We start from the raw sequence: 25104 nt of genomic DNA on the forward strand, positions 1-25104 counted from the left end.
ATCAAACAAACGGTACATATAGCCCTAAGGGCTCTAATTTCACCTACTGTCATCCCTCTGCTCATTATAAGCATTCAAAACATAGCATAACATTAGGTACTATACGTGTATGGTAACACAGTTGTTTATTCACATCACTCAAAACTTATAATCAGCCCTTAATGTAAAAATATTTATTTCAGCTTCTTGCGACGTAGGTTACGCAATCTACTCCCGTTACGCTGAAGAAGCGATGGGACCTCCAGTGTCCTACGTGGCCCATCTGACTGGCGCCCTAGCCGGCCTCACAATCGGCCTCTTGGTGCTCAAAAACTTCGAGCAAAAGCTGCACGAGCAATTGTTGTGGTGGATCGCGCTCGGAGTATACGCGGCTTGTACCATCTTCGCCATTTTGTTCAACGTGATGAACCCTACCGTGGAACAGATCGAGAACCTGGGAGACGGCGTCAACAGCCAGTACGTCTACAGTCGTTTCGGAGTTTGAGATCGCTCTTGTTTTTTTTTTGTTCCGTTTTGATAGGTTATCAATGTTTTTTTACTGTACATAAGTTTTTGTACTGATTTTCCACGAGACTTAAACTTAAGTCGCCACAACTAGTTGTTTTGTGTTCGGAGTAACTGGTCTCAGTGTCCAGTTGTTTTGTCACCGTTTTGTATAAATTTTCTACGTGTACAAGCTGAGTGTTGAAATTCTCTTACATCCAAATGTTTACATTAGTTAACTCAGCTTGTAAATCGTTCTCTGTGTACATAGAAATCATGTATGTGGTTTTTAATTTATTTTCTAGTTTAGTATTGTACCAAAGACTGATGAAAGAGAATGTTGTTTAATTTTAACTGGTTAAGGCTTATCTTGTCCTTTTCGGACTATTAGAGGATTTTCCTTTCGAACTCGTCGAACCTTCCAGAAGTCTTTGCGGTTGCTGTTAACTTACCTTTAAGTTTCCAAAACTGTTTTTATTTATATACATATAACAGAATGATATGCGAAGGAACGTCCTGAGTGATATTAACGGACTAGTCATGCCACTTTAGATTTTTAAGTAAATGTAAAGCCTACCAAAGATTGAACTAGTTAAATTATTATTATTATACTAAACAAAAAACACACCGATACAAAGTATATGCTGCCTTTAAACCGGTAGACAATAGGGACCGATCGGCGCGGCAAGACCGGGACACCCCAAAAACCTCATCAAATTTATAAAACTGGCATTTTCATAAGATTTTCGTTATGAGGCTGATCGGTCGCCCGTCTTGCCGCCTCCAGGCTCGTACAAGGCTCAGTGTTCACGCGATAATGTAATATTTATATCACAAAGAAAATGTATTTTTTTACTTACGCTCAGGTAGAAGAAAATGGCTTCGTGCGTTAGATTTTTCTAGTAAATTATAATGTAACCTGTGGTACACAACACCTGTGGACAATTGAAGTCCTAAAAATGTCTTTGGGTTGTCTATTCACGTCATTTGGAATTCATTCTTCAGTTCGATTTCAGTGGATTTACCACTCTGGACTTTTGATGTCTAGAAATTCTAGGAAAACGTTTTTTAGCCTTTAGTCTCCTAGTGTCATTAGACTTTTGAAGCAAAACACAAAGCAGTTTCTGACAATTTGTCTTTTGACAAGGTGTCAGTAACTGCAATTGTCCATTCAGAACCCTTGAACTCATGTATTTTATTTGATAGGAAGAATCTAGATTTTTTCTATCAAGTAAAATGAATGACAGCGTGTACTAAATTGAAATTCTAACAGGATAATCAAAAATCCACAAACATGGAAAAACGAACTGAATTTTTAATTTCATAAAGAAACTGCTTTTAGGCACACTTCATTTAGAATTTCCACAGGATAATTTTGCCCATTAAATTAGAGTATTTGAGATTTTTGTATTCGCTTCTTGTCAAGTTTTTATAATGTAAAGTTGTGTTTACGCATTTGGCGAAAAATCAATAAATAATTTTCTATGCCGATTAATAAAATGTGTTTTTTCTGTAAATGAAACTTTTCTCGTCTGAGGAATGAAAATGTTACATCTACTCCCTAGTGAGGAAAAGTGACACCAGTGAAATTGAACTCAATGCGATGTCTGTGACACTTTCTTCTTAACAATGATAACAACATATCCTTTTTCTTTCATGTAGCAGTTAAAAATGTACAAAAACACAAATGAAAGTTAAAGTTTAAGGAAAACCTCAAACTACCCATGAACAGATTTAAAGAAATTTTCAACAAAACATAGTCAACGCTTATTTTTTAATAATTATTTCAAAAATCAACAAGACAAGGTTAAAAATAAGCTCTAAAAAGCCACACAAAGGAGCTGACCCATAAAGGTACTTGTCTTTTCGTGTCAGCTACTAGTCCCCAATTGTACAACTGTTGGCACTCTTCGTGCAACTGTTTGCGGAATTCCGGATTTTCGGTCACTATCACAAGCTGCGTTTCTAAATCTTTAGACACCGACCGGTCACCAAAGTTTGGCGAACCAACCATAGTCATACAAGGAAGCTCACTACCAGGCGGATAATACCTGTAAAACAAAAATAACACTGATAATGTCCACTCTTAATAGATTCAGACTAAAGTGTTAAAAAACTTGTAGATTAAACTAACATTTGACTAGTTTTTACTAGAGACCTTTCAAATTAAAAGTAATTATTTTCTTACCATAATCCTTTCCCATGATAAGTCCACCCGTCCCGTAAATATTCCAGTAGTTTTATCCTGTTCAACTGATTATGCGCTTCACACTGCTGTCGAAACTTTTCTGCTATCAGAGAGTAAGCAAAAGGAATTCCTCCAGCTAATCCTTTAGCTCCCAAAAATCCGTTAGCTTGAGGATGCGCCATTAAAATTTCACAATTGGCCTCACAGTCATGAATCAATGTATCCATGTATTGGCTGGTCAAATTGAAATATCCAGTGGCTATTCTTAGTTTGCTATTTGGTGGCGATTCTGCCAAAATTTTTTCTGTCACCATGGAGTCTTGCTGGATTCCCAGCTGTCCCATTTGGAATGTGGGAAATATGAATGTATCTACCCCAAAAATAAAAATGTTAATTTACATAATATGATGGATGCTTTCAAGTATCTATAAAAATTATATAAATATGTATTCCAATAAGTTTTGCAGTGAGAGAGAGTAAAAGTAACAAAACTCACCAAATCCCTGTACCATATGATTGTTCTGTTCAGCAACTGATTCATTTAAATAATTCTCCACTAAATCACCAGCTTTTTGAATAAACTCCTCTTTACTGCCTTCATATGGTGAACAGTTCCAACTGCTATCAAAACTGACCTCATCATTTTTACTAACTTTCAGACTAAACTTTTGTACTCTGTCTACTAATCCACAATAAAAATCACTAAGTTTTTTGTTCTTGATCACAAAATACCGATCCTGTCGGTTAGTAAAGTAATCATTGGACAGGTTAGCCCCACTAATAATCAAAGTGTCATCAAACACATACAATTTCATATGTTGCAACCCAATTAGCTCATTATACCTGTTTGGCATGTAGTGCTTTAGTAAACCCCTTAATAAAGGTGTATGATACAATGATAGGGTGCAGTTAGCATCATTTTGTTGCAGTAGTGGTTGTAGTATAGTTCTAGAATTTTGCTGGTTTCGACTGCCTCTAGTATAGTCAAACAAAATGTTTATAAGCAACTTTCTATTCTGGAACTGTTTGTTGGTGAGTAAAGCATTGACTATCTTAGTTTCTAAATCACCTGTTCCCAGGTATAAACTGACTAGAGTGACTCTGTAAGAAGCTTCTTGGCAATACTGCAATATTGTACTATAAAACTGACTTGGTTCAGTAATGATTTTGATGTTGCTGGATGACACAGGAAAACATGGTGAGACATTGGTGAGCCAACCAAAATGGGCTGTTTCGCTCGTATTAAACGGATGAGGGCACTGGAGCACTTCACCTGGGTTTGTTAAAGCGCTTTCCAAGACACCATTAAATAGTCTTCTGAACATAATCAGTTTGTTGTTGTGTAAATTTTTGAAATGTTTAGAATAATCACTTCATCGTGCCAGTGACTAAATATAGTAATTATTTACGCATACCACTTTCCCAACGTTTTAAGTATATTGGCAACATTTAAATAAGTTTAATTTTCTGCAAAAAAAAATAAACAGATATAACCTCAATTGACATTTAAATAAATTTTTTCTTCTTATCGGTGACCTTTCTGGCTTTTACAACATCGAAGCAGAGCATGAGATGATCACGTGATACTAATTTGTCACTGCAATAAATGCGTTGACAGATGACAGACATGTTTTCTTCTATTATTATTTAACTTACCTATAAACAATCAAAACTCAAATAAAAAGCTTTTTCAGTGTTTTTCTAAACATTTCTATTTGCAATCAAAAATTGGATTGAAACAATTTTTCAGTGCTTATATCTCAGGTAAAAACACCAGTTTGTAAACACTTTTCAAGGTTATGGTACCAATTATTTTTATCAATTTTTTTTTCAAAATTCTGACATTGGCAGTGATTGTTCCTAAAAATTTGAACTTACAAAATTGGCGTAAATGTTGAGGTCTGTACAATGTTTAGTTTGCTGTCCTATTTGCTGCCTAATCGGGTAGTGCAAGGTCTTACTGCCGCTTATTGTAAAAGTAAGTGAAATATTTACATACAGATCAGCTCCTCAATGTTTAGTCCAAAGTCCTCACTAAACAAATCTAGTAAGATAAGTGAAGTAAAAGTGGTGATTTTTTTAGTTTCAGCCTTGAAAAACGTTGGCTATAGAGGTTCCCACAGTTCTCACATACAAATTGAACTGCCAAAAATGAAAGTCACTGTTCTTCCTGCATTGTCTGACAATTACATGTACTTGGTATGATTTGGTAGTTAAGAAATTGTGGAAAAGTGTATTGAAATTGTTAATTTAGATCACTGATGAAGCAACTAAGGAAGCTGCAATTGTAGATCCAGTTGCACCTGACACTGTACTGGAAGCTGTACAAAATGCTGGAGTTAATTTAACTAAAGTGTTAACAACACATCACCACTGGTAGGTTTACAGCTCGGTTTACAGTCTTTTTAAGTTAGTTTAAGACAAAAAAAATATCTTATTTGATCTATCTAAAGGTAGTAATGAAAATAGCAAGTATTTTCATTTATTTTAAAATTGATTATTATAAAAGTGAAAATTGTGATTTTATTTTGACAACTGTCAATTTGTAAACATAGAAAACATTATAAATCTCTTCAATCTAGATTTACATGTCAATGGAACTGTTTGAAGTCACATTTTGACAGATTGGACATAGCTATTATGATAATTTCTCCGCGAGAGGGCATTTTGCATGGCCACTAGATATGTTTTGCTAAGCCAATTAAATTTGGTTTACATAAAACAGTAAAAACTCTAGAATAGTGTACTCCCTTATTTGATAATTTACGTTAAAATGTCATAGGAAACAAAGGATAGGGCAGATTTCAAGCTTTCCAAAAATATCCCCACATGAATTGATTGATTACACCGTTTGGCCACTAGAGGGCGTCAAAGTTCTTTCACTATAAAATGTGAAATGTTTTATTGTTTTTCTATTTGTTAATATTAGGTTTTGATAAAAAAAAAGTGTGTACTATAGTAAATAAGTAGTAACTTTTACCATCGCAAATTCAATAATACTATAGATAACACCACAACATACTATTTGTGGTGCTCATACTGTATAGGTAATGTTATTTATCATCAAAAAAGTAATTCATATTGATAATCTGACACTCTCATATCACTCACAAAACTCACAAACAACACAAATATGCAACTTTAACTTTACTTTTAATACCTTTTAGCACTTTAGTGAAAGTAATTCAAATTTTAAATTCAAAATAGATGTCATAGTGACAACAACAATGACAACTAGGAAATTAGTCGTTTTCTTTCGGATCTAAACGCGATATGATCCAAAGGTCACGTGACGTGCGTATAATTTTGTAATCATGAGGTCACCTGATTTTTAGAAAAAAATTAAGTGGTTCCTTCCGGCGGCGGATTCTAACGAAGTAGCTTTTGACCAAATGTCAAATTTTGTTTCTTCATGGCCTCCTATTGAAGATGGAGATCTAGAGATTTATAATTGTTTTCTATGTTTGTAAATAATGTAAATTGTAAATACTTTCCTGGCACCCTCAAGCCTGTTTAAAAGATAACTTAAGTTTATATTTGAATTTATGGAACTGGTTACTTAATTATACAATTTTTAGTGAAAAAAAAGAAAATATGTATAACTTTTTGCATATTTTCTTTCTTAAATCTGCCACTAGTTTGTAAAACTGTTTTCTCAAAACAATTTAGTTATTTAATCATTCTTGAAGGGACCATGCTGGTGGCAATGAGGAGCTGGTGAAAAAAGCGCCAGCACCACTCCAAGTATACGGCGGAGACAAACGAATCGGTGCCCTAACCAATCAAGTAAAAGACGGGGACAAGTTTCGAATTGGAGACATTAATGTGGAGTGTCTTTTTACTCCATGCCACACTACTGGTCACATCTGTTATTATTTGACAGATCAGAAAGGACAATCGGCAGTGTTTACCGGTTAGTTCAGTAGAATTTAAACTGTCCAGTAACCCTATTGTTTATCAAACAGGTGACACACTTTTTGTGGCCGGTTGCGGACGATTTTTTGAGGGAACAGCTCAACAAATGTACTCGGCGCTTGTGGAGAAATTGTCCAATTTGCCTGATGACACTTTGGTATTTTGCGGACATGAATACACGCAACAGAATTTGAAATTTGCGCGACACGTGGAAGGCGAAAACCGGGATATTTTGAAAGCGATATCAGAAGCGGAGGAGAAAAGGAGTAAAGGAATTCCAACGGTATTTCCACTGATGATTATTTCCTGCTTAGGCATTCTGTATGTATAATTTCTAGGTGCCTTCTACAATTTCTCAAGAAAAGAAAATCAATCCATTTATGAGAGTGATGATGGGCTCAGTACAAAGACATGCAAGTTGCGATACAGCCGTATCTACAATGCAAGCTATCCGTAAAGAGAAGGACTCATTTAAAGCTTGATTGTTTTTGTTGTTTTTATTATAAAGCTGTGGTGTTGAAATAAAACTTAAAAACTATTAACTTAACTTAGCAAACTAACCAACCTCATCATCATTTAGTTCTTTTGTAATCCTCCATTTCTGCATTATACTTTTCTTTTGATCGTTCGTATCGATCAACGTACACCTTAAATTTGGATTACACACTTATACTGATTTTAGAAAAAGTTAAAAATTACCTTTTTGTCATGTGTGGACAATGAATTCCATTTCAACGCCAGCTGTCTGGTTAGTTCCTGTTTGGAAGGTTCCACTTCTCCAGGTTTTAAATCTGAGTTAATCCTTTCCATAAGGATCTGTCTTTGTTCCTGACAAAATTGAAAGAAAGGGTTTGATGGTCTTTTGGGAGCATTGGGGTCTTTTTCACTCTTGGGTACTTTCTTTCTTGGGGGTCGTTTGGCCCCTTTAGGTTTCTCAGGCTTAACTTTTTCAGGTTTTTCTTTGACTGGCTCCTCAACTTTTTCTTGTTTAATTTCCTTCTTGGGAATCAGGAGGGCGACATTGGGTTTAATGTCCTCTTCCTCCTCAGACAACTCATCAGGAGGGATTACTGACCAGTCCTCTCCATGGATGTTTGAAAGTCTCTGTCTAATTTTATAATAAACAATGGTTCTTGCATTATGTAAGTATTCAAGTTAAGTTTGAAGGGGTTTATGGTGAACTTACTTCTATACGGTTCATACAGACTTACCTAAAAAATTGCACTTCTTTATGTCTACGTTTGGTGATTTTGTTGATCTCCTGTATCCGAAACACCAGTATTTCATTGGCTCTTTGGAACCGGGCGCACTCTTCCAACAACATTTTGTATTTGTTGTAGTAGAGATCATTTTCTTGGGGAGGTTCCTCAAATGCTACATCATTTTCAGACTCATCTGACATCATTTTTGTTGTACTAAATTTCAGTTAGTGATAAAATTTCGTTTATAAATGATAAAATAACACCAAACTGTGATAATATTTCCTGGCCATTGTTTGTTTACTTATTATTTTATAATTATATTTTTTTTGAGGTTAGTTAAAAAATATAGTAAACAAGTCGTCTTAACCTAAGTTTCAGGCGTTTGCTACCATGACATTTGTCATTCATTTGTTTTGTTTTGAGGTTAGAAACTAGAAAAAAGTTTTGTTTTGTTTGTAAATTGTGAATTTATTCTGTGATTCAAAGAAATAGTTGATATTTTACTATTCGGGTTATAGAAAGTATGTATTTCTTACTGTCCTATTAATTAGTGTTGTTCTAAAACCTTGTGACAATAAAATGGAGGTCACTCAATCAAGTAAGACAGTTTTCTTTAATACATTCATTATTATAGCTGCTAAAATAACTAACTTTATAGATCTAAACTCCACTTTGCCTGAGATCCAGCAAGCAATTAGCAACTGTACCTTTGTGAGTATAGACTGTGAATTTACAGGACTAAAAACTGCACTAAACTACATTAATGCCTTTGACACCCCTAAGCAGTATTATGAAAAGGTTATTAAAGACTGTAGGGAGTTTCTTGTAATTCAGTATGGAATTACGCTGTTCAGGTAAGATTAGACTCCCACCAATAGAAAAAATTCCTTCAATTAAATCATTTCAGATTTGACCCCACAAGTGACAAGTTCAAACACAAAAGCTACAATTTCTACATATTTCGACGGCCAGTGAACAAGTTTATAGCAGATCAGAGGTTCCTTTGTCAAACTTCCAGTATAGATTTCCTAATTGGACAGGAGTTTGACTTTAATAAATTATTCAAGGAGGGAATTTCCTACATGAACAATGTAGAAGAGGAAAAGTGTAGAACTAAATTGACAGAAGAACATAAAAAACAGTTGGAGTTTGCCAATTTCAGGTCAAATTCCAATAATCATGATAATATAATACCAATACCTAAGGAGAATCAGGAATTTATTGACAATATCATGTGGGTGTTGCAAGTTGTATTTCTGCTTTACTTTATAATTATGTTGTGCTGTTTGTGTACAGAAAATCTTTGGAGGATTTTATAGCTTCTGAGGAACAGGAGCTGAAACTCCCTAAATGTAATGCATTCCTCAGGCGATTAATTTACCAGACTAATACTGAAAAATTTTGGGATAAAATAGAGCTGGAAACTCGAAACGTGGATAAAGACAGAATTCTAATTGCTAGTAGGTTGAAAACTCCTCAAGAAAGGCGTGATACAGAGGAGAAGAAGTATGCAAATCTGATTGCTCAAATGGAAGATTACATTGGTTTCAGTAAAGTCATTCGAATGATTGTTGATTCTGTAAGTTTTGCTTAAGTTTAGCATCCTGAATTTGAAATTAGAATGTTTTTAGGGTAAATTAGTTGTGGGGCACAATTTATTGTTGGACTTATTGCACACTATTGATAAGTTTTTAACTCCACTACCTAATGACTATTTGGACTTTAAGGATTGTGCAGCTTCCTTATTACCTAAGTAAATATAGTTTTTGTTGGCAAGACATTCAGTTAATAGCAATTTTGTCAGAATTTTAGATACTAAATATATGTCAAGTTGGGAGCCTTTTAAGGAGTTTGTAAACTCTACTGTTTTGAGTCAGTTATTGGAGAGTTTGTTGAAAAAATCTATTGATATTCCTCAGTTTGGTAAGTTTATTTAATTTTAGATTTTTATAATTTCACAATATATTAAGGTATATTATCCTACTTGCTGGATTTTTAAATTTTCAAAGTATATTTTTTGAACCTTGTTTTGAAGATATTGTTAGACTGAATGTCTAAAATCCTCTTTCATATTTTTTAAAGAACTCAACTGTGTTTGGAATTTCTAATTTCTTAATTTTTTGTTGTTTGTTTTGTTAACTTACTTAGAATGTTGTATTTTATACTTTGGGTTGATTTTTTAAAATAATGTACAGAATCTATAGTGTAGATCAAGCCACTGTAGTTGGCAGATGTCATTACGTCATTTGCCCTATTGCAATTTACTTTTAGAACACTCTAAAAGCCTCCAAATGCTTTTCAATTTATCTAAAAGCTTCCGTATGCTTCTAGAGCAGTTTAACAGCTTCCAAAAGTTTCTAAAACCATCTACAAGGTTTCAAATGAGTTAAAAGCAGTCCAGAACCTTCAAGGCGCTTTAAACTCTGTTCAAACACCTTCTAAATGCTCCTAAATTAATCTAAAACTGTTTTAAAACACTGGAGAAACTGCAAAATGCTTCTCAAGCAGTATAGGGTTTTCCAAATAATCTTCAACTAGTCTAGAAGCTCTCAAAAAATTTTAAGGCTGCCTAAAATCTTCCGTATGCTTCTAGAGCAGTTTAAAAGCTTCCAAAAGTTTAAAGTAAAATGTCTTAAAAGCAGTCCAAAAACTTCAATGCTCCTAAAGTAGTCTAAAACGATTTCAAAACACTACAGAAACTCCTCAACTAGTCTAGAAGCTCTCAGAAGATATCAAAACAGTCTAGAAGCTTCCAAAAATTCCTAGAACCTTGTAAGAGTTAGAGTTTTTTAAAGCTTTTTTACAGATTTTTCTGTTTTTTTTTTGAGAAAAATGATTTTGCTTTTTAAGCACTTTTTTTTCCCGATTTTACCCTGAAGTAATTCTCAACATATATACACAATATGTTGAGAATTACTTCAGTTTCTTTACTTACTCATTACATGGGTTTAAAGACGATTGAGACTGATTGAAGTTTAGTTTAGACTGTAATATTTTGCACTTAATCTCTTACATTCAAACTTAACTTAAGTTAAATTAAATTAAAACTGACTTGCAAACTGAGAAGGCACTATCTGTTATTTTAAAATGTAAATCTACCAGATGCGTCTAGAGTCACTTCCAAGAGAGAGAGGTTTCCAAAAACTTGAAAAGCAACAAAATAAAATTTCAAGTATATAAACCTGGCAACAGCGCTCATTACTGCCAAACCATCGACCCTGAAATCAACGTCTTTTATGCAATTAACAGTCTTTTTTCTATTTTTCTTGTCTTGTCCCAGTTAATGTTTTTCTAGAAAATTACACAGAAAATATTTAAACACAACTTTTGTATCTTCACTCACTACTCTACTACTCATTACAGAAGTAGAGGAAGGCGGTTTGGGTTATGATATCAAAGACAGTAAAGAACACGAAGCTGGTTACGACTCATTTATTACCGGTTATTGTTTGATTGCCATGTGGAAGTACTTGGGTAAGGGTGTCAATAACTGGGTTTATTCAGTTTTGAAGCATTTATTTAACCTTTAAGGTTCACAAATGGACTTACCGAACAGTGATATTTTTGACCAAACAGGACAAAAGTTACTTAATCCTTACTTAAACCGGTAAGAGTAGCATCAAATTGATTGTTCATTTTAAATTCCGTTTTGTTTGTAGAGTGTTTTTGATGGTTTTGACCGATAATCAGTACCTAAACTTGATGGGACCTGACCGTAAGTTAAACCTAAATGCTATTTGCTTACATGTTTTTTGATAATTCTTGTAATTTGCTAGTTACTCCGTCCAGAGAACACGTATTTTACTTAACCTTCCCTAAGGAATGGTCAACTAATAACATCGTACAGCTGTTCAGCCCTTTTGGTTAGTTTCTTGTTGTCTTTTAAGACAATATTTAACACTGATCCTTTACGTGTAATCAGGTAACGTGTACGTGGCATGGATCAGCGATACTTCAGCTTACGTAGGTTTGTCCAAACGGGATCAGGCGGCAGTGGCCTTAAGAACTTTGTCCCAAAGCGACACTTACAGTATAATGACGTTTGCGAAACGCCAAGCGATGCAGGCAGGCCTGAAAGCTATTTTGCCCAGTCCGGTGAAACGTCGTATGTCTTCAGGCGACGGGCCTCCTCAGACCAAACGTCGCAAAACTGATAGTTTTGAAGGGTAAAATAAGTTACTTGACTAAATTAAACTCGAATATTGAAGTTAACATGGTTTGTCAGAAGTTTCTCCAGATCGAAACGATCAATCGATCCAATTGAAGAACAGGTTGAAGAGGAAGAGGAGGGCACCGATTCAACTTCGTCCAAGTCTAAAACGTTTGCTGAATGTGAAGCTTGGGACTGATTTGTTTGTTTACTAATTATGAAATTCAATTTTCATTCCAGGGCGTTTTATTTTATTTCCAATATTAAGCAGTTTACTTATTTCAGTACACTTTTGAGTTGGTTATATAAAAACAACTATAAACAGTGCTGCGATTTATACACATTTTTTTGATAAAGTGGCTCTAACAGGTCAGATTTCCTTGCAGAAAAAATGAAAGTCAAAGTGAGAAATTAAGAAAGACATTTATTATCTATTCTTTTACAAGTTCAATGTGGTATAACTGAAAATTACAATATTCGTTCATTGTTAACGTTATAATTTGGAGTATTTGGACAGTCAACTTATGATGAAATTCTTTATTGAACTATCACTCTACTATAAAGTCCCTAGTTAGCAAAATTACGTCTCTCTTTTCACCAATCAGACAGTCATCATGTCACTGCGCTAATCGTACAGAATTGATTGTCATTTGACAACTGTCAAATTTAAGTCTGCTTGGTCCTGCGAGGAATAACCGAACACAACTAATGTTAAGAATGATCAGGATGAACATTTAACTAAAAAATGTCTGACTTGACGGTTTCAGTTTACTTGTGATCTGAATCCAAAAAAATCGTGAATAGACTACTTTCCATCCCAGCCGAAGTGGCAGTGACGCAGTAAATGGTGACGTCAGAATTCACTCATGTCTTAGATTAGTTCCAAAGGTTTTCATTGATATTTCACGGTTCCCAGCTTGAGCGTTCCAGCAGTGGAACTATGTAAGGAAATAGAATAGACATTTCTTTCTTTATCTCACTTTGACTTGCATGTCCTACTACAAGTTTGCCTTGTTTAAATCTCTGTTTCCATCTCTATCAAGTTACATAGTACCCCTACAGATTCCCGGTGATTTAAAAAGTTTTGTTTTTGTTAAGCCATACCACAGACAAACTAATTTAGTTTTGTAGAAAAGTCAAATTTAGGGAAACAATTTATATTTGCCAGACAGTTTCTGCAGTTTAATTGTCAATCTCTATGAAAGAAGGTATGTTTAGAATTAGTGTTGTCAAAGTCCAACAATTTATTAACCTAATGCCAGATGTGTCACAAGAGCAATTTCATTTACAACCCATCAAACGTAGATTACTAAGAACCATTTTGTAGGGTTCAGCCATATTTCTTTTCTAAGCGTAGCAAATTCTAACTTCTTTAAAGAACACAGTTATTTTTCACACAGTCTTCTCTGTTTAAGCTTATCCCAGATGGCCCATTTGGACCATCTGGTGTGGGAAACCGAATTTTGGACTAAAATCAAACTGCGATTTGAAACAAACTCTCTCTCAAACCTAACAAGTAACGCTGTCCCAATAAGACAGTCAACCAAACAAACCCCAAATCCTTCACTTTGATAGGTATTTTTGCTATTTGCAACCTATCTATATTTTACCCTTTCTCACAAACCAATCCAATCCTTCACTTTGAAGGAACTCTTGCTATAAGGTAAATCTGACCCTGCTAAGGTTGTAACACTTTAGCACTAGAGGGTCTCTAGTTTGAGCGCATAAAAAATGATTGTTAAGGAAATTTGAACCGTTTAATTTGGACCACCCTGTACGTTCGCTCTAGTGCCTAATTATTATGTTTGGTAAACTTGGCAAAGAAGAAGCTTTTTCTTCCATCAGTACAGTTTTTCCATTTACCGTTTCAGAACTTATTTTGAAAATTTTGCTTTTTGTGCTGCCTATTAGTGATTTCAAGCAAGTGAAGATAAAAAGTTCTAAAAAAAGATGAAACGCGCGGTTTTTCAAATGGAAAATTTACATTTATGACCATCAACTGGTTTTCATTGCTTAATTCAAGAAAAAAGTTTAAATTCTTGTTGTATTATGTTATTTATATCATGTTGTTGTATCTTGTATTCTAGATAGTTTGATCGGGAGAAAATTATAAGGATGACTATAACCTAAGTGAAACGTAAAAATAACTACATATAGGAATGGAAACAAATTATATAGTTTTTTATTTATGTCTGTATTTTCAAAAATAAGTTCAATAATAGTCATTCGGAAGACATATTGAGCATTTTTGGGATTTCCAAGGGCATTGCAATCGTTCAATACTGGCAAATGCCGCTAAGAAACCCCAAATTTGTCTCAACTCTTTTCGAAACGTCAACTATCCATAATACAGCAATATCACGGGGTTGAAACTGTGCCGCAACCCTTGGGACTTAACAGGCCAGTAGCATTTCAAAAAACCGTCAACTGAACCTATAAGGCCCAAGAGTTACACGTACACACTTCTGATCCTCGACTCTGCTCAGCTTGGTGTAGTAGGAACCTGAAACAAACAAACTAATTAAATAAATACCTCAACTTTAAAATAAAATAGAGAGATTATTAATGGGCAATATACAAGGGATTAATTTCCTGGCCGAGCGGTTTACATTATTTGCAGAATGCGAGAACGCCTCAATTAGAATTCGCCTCGTGTATGTACATATAAGCGGCCTTAAGTTCAAGGATCTGATTAAATTTCCTTACGCACTACTAAATCAACTTCTCCATATCTAGTTTCTGTGTTTCACATCGAATTGCCCGAGTCATTAATATATAATCGTTAAGTGGTAACCAATCGACTAGAGAGCTGGAGAGAAGTGAAAAAAAGCCTTTAGGAATGCATTACTTTGTTTTCGTACACGCTCCGGACATTATTCAAAATAGATTTGATTTATTAGGTCGATGGAAACGAAACAGTTAGGTATTTTCATAAATAATGGATGGGCGCGTTAAAAATGCCATTTTACGTAGTGCTGCGATCCTTTTACGGGATTTCGCCACCTGTCTTTTTCTGTAGACAGGAAATCGACCTGCACCGTGGTTTTTTTGTCCAGTTTTCATAAATAAGGAAGTCGCTTCATAATTGGCTTTCTTCATTATTTAAATGCGAAATGCAATTTCTTTTGATTAGTGACTCGGATTCAAGCGCGTCAATCCGGTTTATAGATTTAATTCGTTTATATAGGCTCTTCTAGAAATCACCTAGCATGATACGACTATAAAACGACCAAAAAAACAAAAATTGCCGTATATAATTTACATGATAAATTTTATAAATGGAATTTATATGGCTAACGTCAGGTAAATAATACCTTTCAAGTAATTAGCTATCCAGCATGGAAGTTACAGCTTAATAACACCAAACTAACAGCTATGTAGAGGTTATATATAGACCAAGTCATTGTAGTTGATGGTTACGTCATTTAATTACATTTTTTTATCAGTTCAAAAAATTACAAAGCCTAATTCAGAGGATTTAAGCAAAAAGAAAATTGGTCTGCTATACAGGGTTAGCCACCTAAACCGTTGATTAAAAGTATATTAGGATCCAATGTTATTAGAATTTTGGAATTAAAAGAAATTTGAGAAGTGCTATGTTTTTGTCACTTCCGGTTTAACCGGAAGTAGATGTCAACTTGCTTATTTTAATTGTATTTTTGAATAGTCCTATTGATTTAAAATATTTTTCATGTAGGTATCATCTAACAGTTTTCGAGATATTGACGTTTGAGAAATGACACTTTCAGGTTTTTAAGTGTCACAACTCCTATCCAGAATGAGATAAAGGCCGCATTCGTTTTCAGGCTCCATGGAGCGGGCAGAGCTTTTTAGACGTCACAATGACGTAGTTTGACAATTGGTCAAGTTATGGTTTTGCCAAATTACGTCATCGTGTCGTCAAAAATGCTCTGCTCGCTCCATGGAGCCTAAAAACGAATGCGGCCAGGAAGTAGATGTCAACTTGCTTATTTTAAATGGAATACCCTGTACATTATAGTGTTTGGATTTTTGATGAACGGTTTTCGAAATATTGACGTTGGAAAAATTACGGTTCTAGTTTTTGTAGTGTCATATCTCATAATTTGATTGAGACAGAGAGAGAGATAGAAACAATTGCTAAATTCCTAACCAAAATCAATGTAAACAAACCGAGAAATGACATTCAAAACTGATCACCAGAGGGAGTATCACTTATCTTGAAACACCAATAGGACTATTCAAAAACACAATTATATACAGGGTATTCAATTTAAAATAAGCAAGTTGACCGGTTAAATATAGCACGCATCGAATTTATCTTATTTCTAAAATTTCAAATTTCTATTTGATCCTGATAAACTTTTAATGAACAGTTTGGTTGGTTAACCCTGATGTATACTCAGTGAACCCAAAAAAAAATTACCAGTTAATATCATTAAACACGACAAAAACTATTTCACTCACCATAATAACGACACGCAATTAAAAGAAGGAAACCCAGTAATTTTATTCAATTAATGGCAATCTCGTTTTAAACAGATTTAATTAATTTTTTTGAGTTAAATCTCGCCTAGAGGTTGGCAACCACAACTATAAATGCGTTGAAACAGTGAACAGCACCACACAGGCATTAACCCACACCATAAACGTTTTTACTGCCGAAACTGTTATAAAGCGAAAGCAAATATTTACTTGCGATTTTTGCACCTTTGAGGGAAAAAAATGCCGAAGGTATTCTACACTAATTAACTATAAATCATTTGAGTTTACGTTCGTCCGGTTTGTTTTGCGTTAATCAGTTGATTTCTATGTAATGAGTTCATCGGTTGTAAAGTTAACGTTTACTACTCAGCACATTTGTCTTGTCCGCAGGACAATGCTGACCTATGTTTAATACATTGAAAGTATTTTTTTGGGATATTTTTATATTAGAACAACCAATAAGTAAAGTAGCTTTTGTAAAATTTGTTTCTTCTACCACCCTTCTTTAATCTGGTTGAATACTAATATTTGGGGCAAATCTTTTATCCAACGATTTTCTCCTTCTTTTCTTGTTACTCTCAATTATTCTTCTTTTTGTATGAAGTCTATTTAAAATCGAATCCAAAAGCGTGAAAATTCAAAAGTCACGTGACCACCCTGGAATTTTAAAATTATGGTGTCATGTGATTTTTAGATCATAACGCGTTTGGATCCGAAACTTATGCCACTCAAACTGTGATAGAAAAAACTCTTCAATTTATGCCTGTTAATTGAACAATCAGAATGCCCTGAATGTGGAATTTCTATTACAGTCATTTTAATAAATAGCAAAGTTAATGGTTCTTCTTTTAGGCTAGTAAAGCTATCCTTAAGTTGAATTACTACTACATTTATGTTCGTGTTGTTCATGCCTAGATGACTCACAAATTGACAGTAAATTGATTTAATTTACTACAATGCTGCTTAAAGTAATGTTTCATTAAATTTGGATACAGATTTTTTACTATACAAGTTTGGGTTTTTAACTTAAATGTCAATTTTACAAATATTCTTCTTTTAATTAGATTTCTACTTAAGGTAGAATTGCATGCTAAAGGGTAGATTAAAAAAAAAATGAATAGACGATAGACACCCTAAAAAAAAGGTTTTTCTTGGTTTGGTGGCCATAAAACTCATTGCTACAAAGCTAACTTAACTGTAAATTAGTGACAGACAATTTCTTGTCCGCTCGTTTTAATTTCTGAGAGATAAACGTAAAACTGACGAATGTTGGAAGAAAATTCGCCACGCACTTCCTAACGATCTAACAACACTCGAAAACCGCATTCACGCGGACTTTAAAAGCGTTTTAACTCAGTTAATAGGCGCAGTCCCCTGTGGAGATTAGACGTCCGAGATAATCGACTTATCTCTTGAAGAGATAGAGTTACGGAATTTCAGATTTAACAGATTCTAACTTGGCGGCAATTTACGGCTCTAGTCCATTTATGCGGACGTTGTCGTACAGTGAAAACCAGAAATGACCGGGCGTTTACCACAACGAAAATCACTCTATAAACGGACGATTGACATGCCGATTTATTAGCCGTTTATCTTCGATTTTAATATCTCTCGAAAATGATTTACCAGTTCGGAGCAGGAAACGGATCGATAAATTGATCTCGGAGCCGCGCTTCTTTTTGATTTATCAACGTAAGTTTCCCACGGGAGCCGGTAACATAACAGAGCCATTCGGTTATGATTGAAGATGCGAACTTGGCCATATATGCCGGTTTTACGAGCGGCATTTCACGTTTTGTGCCGTATTGGCATCTATTGATTGCTCCTGCATAACCGTGTCGTACTACGTTTTTGTTCGATCGATACTTTGATGAAAAAAACACTCTTTATACATTATACCAAATTGCGTATTTATTTAGCTCTCGAAACTAGTTGGTTAATAACACCTGAACGCCATTTAGAACTTTTTGGCGTAAAATCAAAAAAAAACGAGAAAAACTGGGTTACTTTCCACTTCCTGCATTAGTTATTTGCGCAACAAGAAAGAAAAGTGCAACTTTTGCGAACAATTTGAGGCCCGAAGTTCTGCACACTCAATAAACTGCAAAAGCTTCTAGAGCAACCAGATTTTTACGAATTCAAAAAATGATTTACATGACGAAAATTTGACTTTTGAGTAATTTTTGTACAAATTTGCAGTTTTAGGTAAATTTTTAATAAAATTTCACTACAAAATCAAATTTCATGTTTGACAAGTCAATTTTTGTGAATTTTAACTTCTCGTTTTATTTGTAAATTGACTTCCAAATTGAAAAATTTACATGCATGAACGAAAATTTAACTTTTAGGTAGATTTTTCACAAATTTACAGTTTTAGGTCAATTTTTTTAAGAAAACTGACTAAACAGTCAAGTTCATGTTTTTATGGACTTTTGTCTTCATTTGCAAATTGACTTACAAATTTAAAAATTGCTTTGGATGATGAAAATTTGACTTTTGACTAATTTTTCCACAAATTTGCAGTTTTGTGTCTATTTTTAATAAAATTTTACTACAAAATCAAATTTCATGTTTGTCAAGACAATTTTCATGACTTCCATATTGAAAAATTTTCTTGCATGAACGAAAATTTAACTTTTAGGTAGATTTTTCACAAATTTACAGTTTTAGGTCAATTTTTTAAGAAAATTGACTAGACAGTCAAGTTCATGTTTGTCAAGTCAATTTTCATGGACTTTTGTCTTCATTTGTAAATTGACTTACAAATTTAAAAATTGATTTGGATGATGAAAATTTGACTTTTGACTAATTTTTCTACAAATTAGCAGTTTTGTGTCTATTTTTAATAAAATTTTACTACAAAATCAAATTTCATGTTTGTCAAGTCAATTTTCATGACTTCCAAATTGAAAAATTTTCTTGCATGAACGAAAATTTAACTTTTAGGTAGATTTTTCACAAATTTGCAGTTTTAGGTCAATTTTTTAAAAATATTGACTAGACAGCCAAATTCATGTTTGTCAAGTCAATTTTGAAAATTATAAATTGATTTGCATGACAAAAATTTAACTTTTGAGTAGTTTTTTTTACAAATTTGCAGTTTTAGGTCAATTTTTAATAAAATTTTACTACAAAATCAAATTTCATGTTTGTCAAGTAAATTTCTAGGAATTTTGACTTTTTAAACCTTCTCCCCTCTAACTAGTCCAAAGTTACGATCTCAAAAATTGTATTCCAAACATTTCCTTCTATAATATCTTTTCGTTGACTTAACATTTAGAAATACGCAAGTTTTGCTTGCTGAGTCGAATAAATAGAGATAAAATCCTAGAAACAAGACGAGAAACATTGTAGTCATTACGATACATATTAGAGATATGGCGCAGCAGCCGGCCATTATTAGATAGGCCAAAACGGGCGACTCATTGTTCCAAGGTACGATCTAGAATAACAGGACGAAGTCATAACTGAAAAATTGACGAACGTAATTTATTATTATGTCAAGTGGCGAGGACTGCCAGTCGATGGCAGATAACTGGCGAAGAATAAATCATTCGGCCGTATCGTGGTTGATAAATGCGGTGCCGCTAGTGGCCCCACGGTAGCCCTTGTTCCTATTAAGACTTATCTGCCCGGTTTCCAATGTGGAAACGTATAAACGTTGACCGTTTTTCTGCCGTGGGGTCAGCCTTAATCGTTTTCGACCATCCTCTCTACGGAAATCGCCAGCCAACCATTCGTTCACACCCACTATCATGTTTAAAAACTGATAGTTGCCATCATAAATTCATTTCCATATGTCTGATTCTCGAAAGTTCACTATCACGAGACCAAAGAAACTTTTGAGATTACCCATTCTCTCTAATGTCAAATGTCATACATACATTTTTACAAATTTTACCTAATTTACGTTCAACGTCCAGACAGCGCCCTTACGGTCTGTTGTCTTCCTCTATTGCCATTTTCCCCCACTCATTTACGATCCCCACTGCTTCTATTCAATTTCCCGTTTACCCTCAATGACAACTCATGCTCTCTCTAACCGCCTTTCTCTCCCCCCTGTCACACTCCTCTTTTACATTTGCACCACCTGTCCTGTTTGAGCCCCATTCGCTTGAGGTAGGCGGCCAGATTGTAAAGGCCCGTCAGGAGCTGACTGCCCCCGAATGACAACGGCAATCTGTCGACCACCACTTCCTTACAGAGCTAGTATACCTCCCTCCCTTTCGGGGTAGTGTCCCAACTCTTTTGCCACTCATTCATCACCCATTCGTTCATCTCCCGCTTGATTCTCTTTCTCTCCCATAATTGGATCTGTTCCCACCTCCCTACTTCTCCCCGCCATCTGGCATTTCTGGCCAGATCATCTGCCTTTGCAAGTGAGCTTCGCTACGTCACTCCTCACCCCTTCTACCAACCGGTTAACACTGGGTTTCCCCAGTATCTCCACGACAGCCAGACAGTCCGTGTGTACCACAAAATTCCCCTTTCATCAAAATCAATCAATCATCATAATTCCTGTAACATCGGATGGAGGCCAACAGAGGCCAACAGGAACTTCCTCTCCGCCGCCCCTAAATGCCTTATCTCTTTGCTATCATTCGCTTTAACTCCCCAGATCTGACTCCCATACAGCGCTGCCGGTGCCATTCTCTCCATGATTGTTCTGACTCCTTGTCCAAAAATGTCAAATGTCAGTTGTCATGTTGGCAAATAGTACGAGTACTGTTTCGTACTAACGATCAGTTTCAGAAATACGTATGTGTTTTAATTTGTAGGACTTGCCTTTGTCGCGTAAGGTTAACTTTCCAGAGTCGGACTGTAGAAAATAAAACATTATCACAAGTTACAGGAACCAGAGTAAAAATCTGGTTTGTATAAAAAGCTTTTGCAGCTTATTGAGTGTGCAGAACTTCGGGCCTCAAATTGTTTGCAAAAGTTGCACTTTTCTTCCTTGTTGCGCAAATAACTATTGCAGAAAGTGGAAAGCAACCCAGTTTTTCTCGTTTCTTTTGATTTTACGCCAAAAAGTTCTAAATGGCGTTCAGGTGTTATTAACCAACTAGTTTCGAGAGCTTACTAAATACGCAATTTGGTATATGTATGAAGAGTGTTTTGTGTTTTTTTTTATTTTGTCCCTGACTGTCTTTTCAATTTGTCTTCTGGCAGTTCGAACTTTGATACCGCTTTTCTCCTTAACTGTACTATAATTTTATCCACACTACAAAATTTAGTACAGTTAGGGAGAAAAGCGGTATCAAAGTTCGAACTGCCAGAAGACAAATTGTAAAGACAGTCAGGGACAAAATTGCTTGCCAAACCCACTTGGAGTGAAAAAATGACAGTTTAAGAACATTTTTGGTATCATCATTAAATTTTCTATCTGATAACCTAAAAAAATAGTACAAAATTTGGCACAGTCGGAAAGAAAAGCGGTGTCAAAGTTTGAACTACCAGAAACCCAGTTTAAAAGGGCAGCCAGGGACAACATTGCTTGAGAAACCCACTTGGAGTGAGAAAATAACAAATTTAAGCACATTTTTAGAATCCCTATTAAATTTCCTATCCAATAACCTAAAAAAAACGCAATTTATGTTACTTCTAAAACTTGAAATTTCTATAAATATTTGATCCTAATAAAGTATTAACAAACGGTTTGGGTGGCTAACCCTGTATTAGTTTTAGGGACTACTAACTTTTTCCAAAGTATAGTTAAACTCAGCAATTGTGGTAGTTAATAAAAGAAAATTTGTTTCCAAATAAATGCACGTTAAAATAAAGTTTATGAAATAATTTTTTTAGGTGCGAATAACGTAAAGTCTAAACGCTATCTAAGAGATATCAACAGTAGGTTAAGCAAGGAACTTTTAGCTTTGAGACATTTTAGCACGTACTGTACAGTTTAAGCATTCAATTTAACAAAATTGAATTGGTTGTTGAAAGTTGGTTGAAGTAATGAGTCACAAAGTAGATTTAGCAAAAGAATTTGTGAATTAATGGGTTATGATCAGCAATCGAACGTCCTTTAAGTTGTTAATTGTTCGATGTTTTTGTTTGATTCTCGACTAGCAACTACAATGCCGCGGTCAAACCGCCGGTTCATTCATCCTGACCGTGTACCGCGGTCGATTAGTTTTTAATTCCCGTTATAAATCCACGGAAAGGCGACTTTGCGCTTCAAAAAAGTGCCCGTGGCGATCCGCGATCAATGAACGAATCTTAATAGAGGTAAACGCGGAAAAAAAAGATTGCCCCGATACTGTTACATAATTCAAGAAAAACGCCGCACCGTACATACATAAAACATCGCGGGCCTGGTACCGGTACGTCACATAACAGTCTCGAGTCGCACGTAACTCTTCCCGAGATATTGTTATGTGCGAATAAAATAGAATGGACACGATAAAATGTCCATCGAAAGGCGGCCCACGCACGGATTCCCATAGATAGAATTTCTGTCCAGTTTTTTTTCCTCTTAATCGAGCTCTACGACACCGTTCTTTTTAACGAGCCCGATTTATGACATCTCCGAAAATTAATCCGTTAACAAGATCAATCAGTACCAACCAACGATCATTATGCTATTCGAATGGGTGTTTACCGGTGCGTGGCCGGGTACTAAAACAACAAGAAAATTTGCATACGTTTAAGTCGCCACTGCCGCCAATTGCGTTTCTACTGGTCCCCCATACCGACGTAAATATTCTACTTTAATGGTAAATTTACCAATTAAAATCAGCGTAAATTCCAGCGAGCAGGGAGTCGGTCAAGCGGTGGGGTATTGGTTAGAAAAAACTATTTTTTTCATCTAAACCATTACAGAATCACTAGAAACCGATACAAGGAGGGATACAAAATTCATTTGTAATAGTAATTTAAATTCATATATTCTATGCTTTTCAATTACCATATAATTGTTTACGCACAAATCTGTAATGTTAGTTTATGTCTATGTTTGCATGGCGGAAAGAATGATTTTACGCCCTAGAACTTTCGATCATAAGTTGTCATTGACAACGGGCGATAAAGTAGTCGTTAATGGTCTATACTGGTTGATCAAACTTTTCAATCCAAAGATTATTTTTACAGAAACTGGCTTTTAAATGAGAAAATCTTTTATCTCACAAAGTAATGTCACTCCATTCTTATTGGTTGGTTGGTAAGTATATAAGACATTTTGTCAGACAATTTAAAATAAATATATAAAAGTGGCTTTTTGACCGTTTAAAGTAAACATATTTTTTTTTAAATTAAAAACTTATTAAATGAATCTGTATATAAATTATTATACTCTCCAATTTTACAACTTAACAATTAATCAATAAAACTTAAATCTGCTTTTATGAAAAATGAAATACGTCAATTTGGAAGAATAACGACGATAACAACGACCAAAAATATTGATAGTTTGACAGGCCGAGTAAAACTGTCAAATTTGTCAGTGTCTTAAAAAATGTTAAATTTTGCAATTTTACCATGTAAAAGCTCTTTAGATGTTATTGCTCCGATTTATGTAAGCCAAGCTTGAAGCGTAGGTCTGATTGTGACCTTTTCCACTCGTTCTGTCACATTCAAAACTCTTCGCTTAAACACGGTTCAAAAAACAACGGTGGAAATGTGGGTTTAAAGACCAGCAAAATTGATAGATTTGCTCTAAAAAAAAAAACGTGAAAAAACGCCAAAATATTAACATACAGGCAAATTGACTAATCAAGACCAAAATTTTAGCAATTTAATGAAGGAAAAACCAAAAAAAAACTTTTCTCTATGGAAGAGTTTAACGCGGATGTAATGAATGACAGGAAAGTGTTTTTTTGGGTAAATTGCAAAAAAAGAGTGAAGCAGAAAGGAACAAGGATGATAACCCGGCGATACGTGTTTCTGCTTTTTGGCTTCATCAGGCATGTAACTCCATCTGTATGAAAGGAGGTTCAAAAATCAACTGACTTACACATGGTGAAACATATACGGATGTAACTTGGAAAGTAAATATTTCAATTTTGATAGTTTTATTCTCTTAAACAGTCAAAATCGTTAAAAAATGTCAAAAATCCACCTAAAAGAACAGTAAAATTGATAACTTTGCTGTACAAAAATCATGAAGATATACCAAAATAATGATAAGTTGACAGGAAAATTTAGTAATAATGTCAAATTTGGCATTGGTACTCTTTTAAACAAAATATGGAATATTTCAAGTTTTGCAATTTTACAATGGAACCACTGAAAAGAACAGTAAAAGCACTCTACAAGAAACTTGAGAATATATCAAAATAATAACAGTTTTACAGGAAAATTTAGTAAAAATTTCAAATTTGACAATGTTACTTACTTAAACGGAATGAAAGCACTTTAAAAAAGTAAAATTTTGCAGTTTTGCCATGGAAAGAAAACTCACTTAAAAAAACAGTAAAATTGATAATTTTGCTATAAAAAAATCGTGAAAATAATGACAATTTGACAGAAAAATTTAGTAAAAATAGCAATTTTAATATTGTTACTCTCTTAAACAAAATGAAAGCATTTCAAAAATATGAAATATTTCAAGTTTTACAAATTTACAATGGAACAACCACTGAAATAAGCAGGAAAAGCACTCTACAAGAAACTTGAGAATATATCAAAATAATGACAGTTTTTCAGGAAAACTTAGTAAAAATGTCAAATTTGACAATGTTACTTACGTAAACAGAGCGAAAGCT

General features: G+C 34.5%; 5 protein-coding genes across 7 annotated transcripts in view; 3 read left to right on the plus strand and 2 right to left on the minus strand.

Moving 5' to 3' along the window:
* Nucleotides 1-1983, plus strand: part of stet (rhomboid serine protease stem cell tumor) — a 108000-nt gene extending 106017 nt beyond the window's left edge. Inside the window, exon 8 of the mRNA XM_081992101.1 lies at nucleotides 183-1983. Within this exon, the coding sequence (XP_081848227.1) occupies nucleotides 183-484 (302 nt within the window). The 3' untranslated portion in view covers nucleotides 485-1983. The remainder of the gene's footprint in view (nucleotides 1-182) is intronic.
* Nucleotides 1984-2226: 243 nt separating this feature from the next.
* On the minus strand, nucleotides 2227-4201 carry PGS1 (Phosphatidylglycerophosphate synthase 1). Its single transcript, XM_081992087.1, has 3 exons — nucleotides 3168-4201; nucleotides 2672-3041; nucleotides 2227-2534 (listed from the first exon to the last, which is right to left on the minus strand). Exons 1-3 carry the CDS (start codon nucleotides 3994-3996, stop codon nucleotides 2291-2293), a joined length of 1443 nt encoding a protein of 480 aa, XP_081848213.1. The 5' UTR covers nucleotides 3997-4201; the 3' UTR covers nucleotides 2227-2290.
* Nucleotides 4202-4274: 73 nt separating this feature from the next.
* tzn (hydroxyacylglutathione hydrolase tenzing norgay) lies at nucleotides 4275-7124 on the plus strand. 3 transcript variants are annotated; one of them, XM_081992446.1, is made up of 7 exons: nucleotides 4305-4435; nucleotides 4523-4649; nucleotides 4755-4870; nucleotides 4926-5047; nucleotides 6361-6584; nucleotides 6637-6869; nucleotides 6925-7124. In XM_081992446.1, exons 2-7 carry the CDS (start codon nucleotides 4580-4582, stop codon nucleotides 7066-7068), a joined length of 909 nt encoding a protein of 302 aa, XP_081848572.1. In that variant the 5' UTR covers nucleotides 4305-4435; nucleotides 4523-4579; the 3' UTR covers nucleotides 7069-7124. The 3 variants fall into 3 exon arrangements, with proteins under 3 accessions (XP_081848580.1, XP_081848572.1, XP_081848563.1); XM_081992454.1 differs by lacking the exon at nucleotides 4523-4649 and having other exon boundaries at nucleotides 4275-4435; XM_081992437.1 differs by lacking the exon at nucleotides 4305-4435 and having other exon boundaries at nucleotides 4501-4649.
* On the minus strand, nucleotides 7057-8113 carry LOC145737731 (uncharacterized). The gene is made up of 3 exons (XM_081992564.1): nucleotides 7798-8113; nucleotides 7286-7694; nucleotides 7057-7233 (listed from the first exon to the last, which is right to left on the minus strand). The coding sequence occupies exons 1-3, from the start codon at nucleotides 7989-7991 to the stop codon at nucleotides 7159-7161; spliced, it is 678 nt and encodes a 225-aa protein (XP_081848690.1). The 5' UTR covers nucleotides 7992-8113; the 3' UTR covers nucleotides 7057-7158.
* Nucleotides 8114-8214: 101 nt separating this feature from the next.
* Nucleotides 8215-12172, plus strand: LOC145737306 (poly(A)-specific ribonuclease PARN-like). The gene is made up of 12 exons (XM_081991942.1): nucleotides 8215-8386; nucleotides 8447-8642; nucleotides 8696-9022; nucleotides 9085-9367; nucleotides 9420-9541; nucleotides 9593-9711; nucleotides 11152-11262; nucleotides 11320-11395; nucleotides 11448-11503; nucleotides 11565-11651; nucleotides 11711-11954; nucleotides 12014-12172. The coding sequence occupies exons 1-12, from the start codon at nucleotides 8368-8370 to the stop codon at nucleotides 12135-12137; spliced, it is 1764 nt and encodes a 587-aa protein (XP_081848068.1). The 5' UTR covers nucleotides 8215-8367; the 3' UTR covers nucleotides 12138-12172.
* Nucleotides 12173-25104: the final 12932 nt, after the last annotated feature.

The sequence above is a fragment of the Ips typographus genome, linkage group LG1 (genome assembly GCF_016097725.1).
Source record: "Ips typographus isolate SLU linkage group LG1, UJ_Ityp_2.0, whole genome shotgun sequence".
NCBI lineage: Eukaryota > Metazoa > Arthropoda > Insecta > Coleoptera > Curculionidae > Ips > Ips typographus.